The sequence below is a fragment of the Aedes aegypti genome, chromosome 3 (assembly GCF_002204515.2).
Source record: "Aedes aegypti strain LVP_AGWG chromosome 3, AaegL5.0 Primary Assembly, whole genome shotgun sequence".
Taxonomy (NCBI): Eukaryota; Metazoa; Arthropoda; class Insecta; order Diptera; family Culicidae; genus Aedes; species Aedes aegypti.
This window is the reverse complement of record NC_035109.1, coordinates 326,540,737-326,549,079: the sequence shown is the minus strand read 5'-3', so window position 1 is coordinate 326,549,079 and position 8,343 is coordinate 326,540,737. Positions and strand designations below refer to the sequence as shown.

Below are 8,343 nucleotides of genomic sequence, written 5' to 3'. Positions count from 1 at the left end.
ACACAAAATTCAATCAATTTTCAATACAATTTACGATGCAGCATGACGAAGAACGATGAGTAGCTTCCATAGAAACAAAAATAGCAGTCAAAAACAGTTGTCCGCCCAAGTTATTAACTAAAAAGTAAGTCGATGAAGAGAAATCGATCAATGCAGTTACGCCCTTATGATACTGAACGCGAGATCTGTATTCTAAAAATAGTACGTCTGATATCCCTGGGATGTAACATCCCTATACATACAGCGCGACAAGGCTCGCCTAGGAAGCAGCGTTACGATAGACGACGATATACGTTGGGGGTGTTCGACGAGTTCGTCTAGCTTGGATCCTTACAGACGGTCGATAGGTAATAACGTTAACCGTGAATTTTGGAGGCGCATCATGCTGTGGCCTCTGCAAGAAGCTGCGGTCGAAAAAGATTCAGCCACGCACCAAATGTACCATGTACAAGACCGGTAGCCCTGCAAGCACTTGGAGTGTTTGAACTTCGGGTTCTTAGGACAATGTTCGGTGTTGTAAAGGAAAGGCGAATCCTGAAGGAAAATCACCGTTCTTGAATAAAGACATTCTATAGTCTGACTGTCAATGTAAGGAATTACATAGACATTTATTTGATTTGAAATATGTATCTGATCGTTAAGGAATTCTTTCACCTCTAAGTTGCTTGTTATGAAATTGTTTGTACATTGTTTTTAATTTTTATCGTTTCACTTTTCTTGCGTAGCATACAATATTATTATACATATAAGTAACTGGCAGTTCCAAAGTCTAAATTCGTCGCTTGCATCGTAAAATTTAGTAAAGTCCTATAAAAGTCCCATGACATTTCCTCTGGCTTTCTCTTCCCCACGATTGCGTCTTCGGAATCTCACAGAATAAAATGTCTTTTGATATCGTTAAAAAATGTCATATCCGTCTAGCGACGCGAAGTCTTACTATGGATAGCACGCTTTACGGTTTCAAAATACTTTATAGAGATTCACCTGTGTGCGCCGTGCTGAAGATTCTCCTCTATAAGTGATCTTTCCTAACGTCGATCCGGCATTCTACGGTGCATAGAGGGGCAATAATCGTTAAATTAATTACAATTGATGTCACATGCTGTTCGATCGTGTTTGCACATCGCTTTGAATGGGGCAACGTAAGTCTTCGCGACGTTCGTCGTTTATACTATTTGTCCAAACATGATTACTCTTCATCCATACAATTTAAGTTCTTTTGAAGGGGTTATGGGTGGGAAGACGTGAGCTGTAATCATTTCGTGTCGCTAGCTTGGCCGACTCGATGAGGGAATGTCTAGTATCATTTGCGATTCAGTGTGGGGGTGGAAATTGTATAGGCAAAATAAACTACTAGACCATTTGCATTGGTCCACTTAATTTATGACTATGCCAAGAAACATGTACAAGAGGTTACAATTATAAATAAAGGTGTGCAAATGTGTTCGTCTGATGGTTCGTTGATGCTGTGAGATGACGCCGGCATAGTATCCATACATAGTCCTCAAAGGGTACCCCAACCTGGGCTTATCTCGCTAATTTTCCAGGTCATTAATTTTGTGTTCATTTGCGATTGAAATACTGTCGTCGTTTTCCACCGTCGCCATTCTGCTGGGGCATCTGAGAGTGTGGATTGTGTTGGTCCGGTGATGATGATTAATTGGGCAACGAAACTTGGCGAGTGTTTCGTTGATGTTTTCCTACTTCGGGGCAATTAAGGTGCACTTGGCTAATGGGTACGCTGACTTGTAACATGGTTTTCAGAAGAACTTAATGGAAGTACATGATTCGTGGATGGATGAATCGTCGTGAGTTGAGTAGAGCCGTCTTTTTTGTTTTTCTTCTTATTCTCTGGCACACGTATTCGGTTGACACATGGCAGGGAATCGGATTTTTGTTTTTCGTTATGGAGGTTCTCGGCTAATCACACATGTATGAGGGATTTCAATATCACTTGGGTTGTTGGGATTTGAGGAGCTGTTTGAGGGGAAGGTTTAGTATTTGTATCCTCCGGAGTTGGCTCCACCCTGTCCTGGACCTTCGGGGTATTTGGCCTCACCTTCGTACGTCACCTAAAATATGAGAATGGCGTTAATAATATATATGAACTTTTATGTTATATTCAATATATTTGGGATACATTGGGCAGTGTTGATTATAATTATCAGATGGTTTAGTTTCAAAAATCAGTAATAAGATGGAAAAGTGGATCCCAACCGACTGACTCTACTCGAGTTGAAAATATTTGTACAAAGGTTTTTTCCAGTCCAATCGTTCAGCAAGCAGATCGAAAAGCCATGTTGTAATCCTTGCGAGCCGACTTGAACGACTCTGATACGGTTGAACGATGTATGTTCGAACTTCTTCCTGAATCTCAGACAAATCAGATCGAAATTCTACCTTGGGATCACTAAATCAACTGCATATTAAGGCTAAGTAGCCCGTCATTCGTTTTGGCAAAAGTGATGACTTTTCAGCTTGCATTTCAAAGTGATATAACTCAGTCTTGATAGTTTATATTGACTTGAAAAAGTATCACTGTACACGCTAACATGCATAAAGTATGATGATACTTTTTCAGCTGTGTCAGTGCAAAACCAACTGGTTTTCTTTGATTCGAAATCGTGAGATGAATTAGCAATAATCATCAAGTTTCAATGACGGCCTACTTCGCCTTATTTCTGTAATCCTGTAATTCAAGTATCGGCGGATGAAGAGTTTTCGTTTAATTTATTCAAATCTGATTCAATATAGAATTCTTTGTTTGTTCACTGGGGATTCTTAAAACGCTAAGTCTGCGAAGTAACATCCACGTGTTCAAATTAGATGTAACAATGTAAAATTAACAGTCCCGTAACACAGGTAGATCATCTTTACGTGGTGCGTTACGAGGTAAAATCTACCGGGACAGTAGGCACGAGTGTCCAGGAACTTAACGGATCACCCCGGGACCTCTGCCAATTTGGGGTGTTGCCCAGGATGTGGGTGAGGTTAACAGTGGACTCTGATGAACCTTCATAAACACCACAAAAATCCGAATGCCAGTACTGCCCTAATACAGTATAATGGCAGCGAACGACTAAGGAGAAGTAACGGTTTATGTACTGGATAATATGCATTGATGCTGACAGCGGCTACATTCTACACCCTTAGTAGTGTCGGATGACACTGGCCTGAAACGGCAAGTGGGCTAATGGCGCAGGCTGCCCTGTCCCGTAAAACCGTGGCAGGCCTTACAGAACGGTACAACTCGGCGGGAGTAGGCTCAGATGTCATTACCCCGACTTGCGCCTATACAGCCCTGAACACAGTACTCCTTTAGGAACTATGTCAACCCTAGCATGGCCTCCCTGCTTGCATAGATAACCATGGGTTCCCATAGGCGACTATTCCAGCGGAGATTGATAGCAGCTCTTATGGTGCCCCGTAAAAGATAATTCTTCCAAACACACAACTAGCGGAATGTGAAGGAGAGGCTTCTAGACCCATCAGTCACCGGCTAAGGTTCCCGCCAACAAAGGAGACGATCAACATCAACTTAAGTGAGAACAGTGTGGATAAAAGCCTAGGCACTGTGACGACGGCATGCACTGGTCGCTCCAATGCAACAGGTGAGATGATTGGTGGATGGCTCGAGAATAAACGAGGTCATGGATCGCAAAAGGTACATCCCAAAAATGCCAGTGGCTGTTGAGCAACTCGACGTCATCATCGAGTTTGTTATTAGCAAAAGCAATATCGACAAGGACTTGAAAACTAGTCTACTGCAATTGCGACAATCAGTCCAAGCTGCAAAGCGGGACTATGAGAAAGCTAAGGCACAACATGGCAAGATAGAAGGCAAAACAGACACTAAGTCGTGCCAGACTGAAGTGTTTTCCTTCACAGGCAACGCGAATTTATCAGATGACGTTATTCGATACGCGATTGGATAGAGAGGGACTTCCAAGGATGAATACATGGCGAAAAGACGCGTGGTTGCTAAGGAAAAAGTGACCTACGCAGCCGTCCTCCAGAGCGGAAAAGGTGGCACGAGCCGAGCTCTGCGATCAAGAGGACATGGCAACAGTAGAGAGGGCAACACCCCGTCTAAGGCCAAGAAAGACAGGAAAATAGAGCCTCGGTATAGCCCGAACCTGGTAGTGCTTGCACAGGAACCACGAGCGCAAAGCAATTGCTACCCATGAACACGAGTTGGAAAGAAGAAAGTACCATGACCCCACAGTTATGGATCAAATAGTGTAGAGTCAAACCTATAAAATTCATTAAAACAACATGGAAAACGTAAAATGGTAATTAAAAAGCACGAATCGAATCGTTTCAAATTGGAACTTCGGTTAGTAAACTATTTTGAGTATAATATTTACATAAGATTGCATAAAAATTAAAAATTGTATCGGTTTCTGAAAACCATATTATGGATCAACGTTCATATTATGGATCAAATTGTGACATATTACGGATCAGTGTGCAAAATCAAGAGATTTTCAACTTAATGCATATGTGTTGCATGTTTTGACGAAAGTTAACAATGCGTCATATATTACTGCAAAAAATAACAGTGTTCGTGCTGAAAACAAGGGTAAAATGCCTTTTGTTTGTGATACTACATTGTAATAACTGAGACATGAACTGTTTTCGCTACACACCAAGTTTTTCACCCATTTTTGTGGGCTAAAAAATAAAATTTACAAACCTTGATGTTTTATTAGTTTTATCCTTAGTGCTATTGTCTGAAAATGTCGAATCCAATGCTTAAAATGGCAGAAATATAGATTCTTTGAAAGTGATCCATAACCGTGGTAAACAATCATTTCCTGATCCATATTATGGATCACTAGTTAGAAGTGCTAATATTCGATATTTAGAATCAACAATCGAGAAAAATGTTTTCCAAAGATGAATTCATACTCAATCGAATCGAATGTGTATGTATAAAATGTATGTATGCTATAAAATTTGAATTTTATCACCTGTGCACAGCTGTGGGAGCTTATGAATGCTGACGGCACTTCTTACAGAAAACGAACATATAATGATAGCTGTGTGGTACCACCTAAACATTTGCCAAATACACCGCTATTTAGCGGTTGAACGTTGTGCTTAACACTACAAATGGTAGAAGACAAATAGTATAACATGGGAAAAATATGTTTTACGTCAACTTTTATGTTTTGAGCGAGTTATCCGATGTTGAACGCCAAAGTGATCCGTCACTGGGGGTGATCCGTAACTGTGTGGGCATGGTAAGTAGAAAACCGAAAAAGGCGACCATGAAGAATCCTAAACCGAAGACAGTGAAACGTAGGAACTTAAGCGAGGGCCTCGTTATCGAAATAGAGGAGGCGAAATACGCCGGGGTTCTAAAGGCGATGCGATTTGCGAAGCATAAGGCGCACTAGGATTGGTGAAATGATCCTAGTCTTAAAGAAAGATGCCAAGCTCAAATAGTGCTTGGCGACGGGGTTGATGTGAGATCCCTGACTTCAGAAGCGACTCTCTAGTGTAAAAATCTGTGTGAATCTGTGTGGCAGTTCGGATTCCGTAAAAAAGATTCGAAGGTGGATGCTATTCGGACAGTCATCGCGTGCTCGTAGAAAGTTACTACTGCACAGTGGTAACGATAAATTTTAAGAACGCGTTCAACAGTGCAAGTTGGGAGGCTAACGCCGTAGCCCTACACAGAATGCGGGACTCTGAATATTTGTATAATGTTCTGCAAAGCTACTTTCAGAACCGGGTACTGGTATACGACACAAAACAGGGACGTCGTTCTTGCGAATCTTGGATGACTGGAGTCAAGCTACAGTCATAAAACGGAGGTGGTGCTGGTCAACAACTGCGAGACGGTTCAGCAGTTCAACGTCGGAGGATGCGCAATCTCATCGAAGCGCTCTCTGAAGCACCTTGGGTTAATGATCGACGACAGGCTTAACTTCAACAGCCACTTAGATCATGCCTGCCAAAAGGCAACGAATTCAGCTATAATCATGCCGAATATCAGAGGATATTTTAGAGGTTTTAGAGGAGAAGAATGCAGCGCGGGATGCAATGCAGCAGCATGGTACGCGGCAAAACGTGGAACGATACAGACTGAAGCGGAAACAGCAAACCCGCCTATTCCGGGACAAAAAGCGCCGCCTGGAAGAGGTGGAATGCCAAGAGATGGAGTTGCTGTACCGTTCTCAAGAAACGCGGAAGCTCTATCAGAAGCCTAACACATCCCGCAAAGGCTTCGTGCCGCGAGCTGAGATGTGCCGGGATAAGGATGGGAGCATCTTGACGGATGGACGCGAGGTGATCGAAAGGTGGAAGCAGCACTATGATGAACACCTGAATGGTGCAGAGAACACAGGCACATAAGGTCAGGACAACGAAGGCGATGGCTACGTCAGCACAGCGGACAGCGGAAACCAACCAGCTCCCACGATGGGGGAAGTTAAGGATGCCATTCAACAGCTCAAGAACAACAAGGCCGCTGGCAAGGATAGTATCGGAGCCGAACTCATAAAGATGGGCCCGGACAGGTTGGCCGCTTGTCTGCATCGGCTGATAGTCAGAATCTGGGAAACGGAACAACTACCGGAGGAGTGGAAGCAAGGCGTTATATGCCCTATCTACAAAAAGGGCGACAAACTGGAGTGTGAAAATTATCGTGCAATCACCATCCTAAACGCCGCCTTCAAAGTGCTATCCCAGATTCTCTTCCGTCGTCTATCACCTATAGCAAACGAGTTCGTGGGAAGTTATCAAGCAGGTTTCATCGACGGCCGCTCGACAACGGACCAGATCTTTTCCGTGCGGCAAATCCTCCAGAAATGCCGTGAGTACCAGGTCCCTAAGCACCATTTGTTCATCGATTTCAAGGCGGCATACGATAGTATCGACCGCGTAGAGCTATGGAAAATCATGAACGAGAACAGCTTTCCCGGGAAGCTCACAAGATTGATCAGAGTAACGATGAACGGTGTGCAAAACTGCGTGAAGATCTCGGGCGAACACTCCAGTTCGTTCGAGTCTCGACGGAGACTACGACAGGGCGATGGACTTTCGTGCCTGTTGTTCAATATTGCGCTTGAAGGTGTTATGCGGAGAGCCGGACTTAACAGTCGAGGCACGATTTTCACGAGATCCGGACAATTTGTTTGCTTCGCGGACGACATGGATATTATTGGGAGAAAATTTGAAACGGTGGCAGATTTGTTCACCCACCTAAAACGCGAAGCAACAAGAGTCGGGCTAATGGTGAATGCGTCGAAAACAAAGTACATGCTGGTTGGCGGAACTGAGCGCGACAGGACTCGCCTAGGAAGCAGTGTTACGATAGACGGAGATACCGTCGAGGTGGTGGGCGAGTTCGTCTACCTCGGATCCTTGTTGACGGCTGACAACAATGTTAGTCGGGAAATACGAAGGCGCATCATCAGCGGAAGTCGTGCCTACTATGGGCTCCAGAAGAAACTGCGGTCAAGAAAGATTCACCCCCGCACCAAATGCACGATGTACAAAACGCTCATAAGACCGGTAGTCCTCTACGGGCATGAGACGTGGACTATGCTCGAGGACGACTTGCAAGCTCTTGGGGTTTTCGAACGCCGAGTGCTAAGGACGATCTTCGGCGGCGTACAGGAGAATGGCGTGTGGCGGCGAAGGATGAACCACGAGCTTGCTCAACTCTACGGCGAACCCAGTATCGTGAAGGTAGCTAAAGCTGGAAGGATACGCTGGGCAGGGCATGTTGCAAGAATGCCGGACAACAACCCTGTAAAGATGGTGTTCGCTACGATTCCGGTCGGAACAAGAACGCGTGGGGCGTAGCGAGCTAGGTGGACTGACCAGGTGCACCAGGACCTGGAGAGCGTGGGTCACAGTAGAGGATGGAGAGAAGCGGCCATGAACCGAGTGAATTGGCGAATTATTGTTGGCGAGGCTTTATCAAGATAATTGATGTAAAGCCAAATAAGTAAGTAAGTAAGATGCATTGAATTGAAATTAATTTGATTTTGCGCACTGATCCGTAATATGTCAAAATTTGATCCATAATATGAAAATTGATCCATAATATGGTTTTCAGAAACCGATACAATTTTGAGTTTTTATGCAATTCTATGTAAATATTATACTCAAAACAGTTTACTAACCGAAGTTCCAATTTGAAACGATTCAATTCGTGCATTTAAATTACAATTTTACGTTTTCCATGTCATTTTATTGAATTTTATAGGTTGGACTCCACACTTTTTGATCCATAACTGTGGGGCCATGGTATAATACAATTTCTTATACACTAAACAAAATAGAAACATAATTTGTAATAATACATATCAAAACGTAACTCATTAT

The 8,343-nt window shown here is 43.5% G+C and overlaps 1 protein-coding gene across 5 annotated transcripts in view; it reads right to left on the bottom strand.

The window, feature by feature from the left end:
* Nucleotides 1-683: 683 nt before the first annotated feature.
* LOC5571030 (pro-resilin) overlaps nucleotides 684-8,343 on the bottom strand; it is a 45,257-nt gene continuing 37,597 nt past the window's right edge. For all 5 annotated transcript variants that reach the window (XM_021851302.1, XM_021851305.1, XM_001659414.2 and 2 more), the window contains one exon: nucleotides 684-2,072. In XM_021851302.1, coding sequence (XP_021706994.1) covers nucleotides 1,995-2,072 — 78 coding nt within the window. In that variant the 3' untranslated portion in view covers nucleotides 684-1,994. The remainder of the gene's footprint in view (nucleotides 2,073-8,343) is intronic.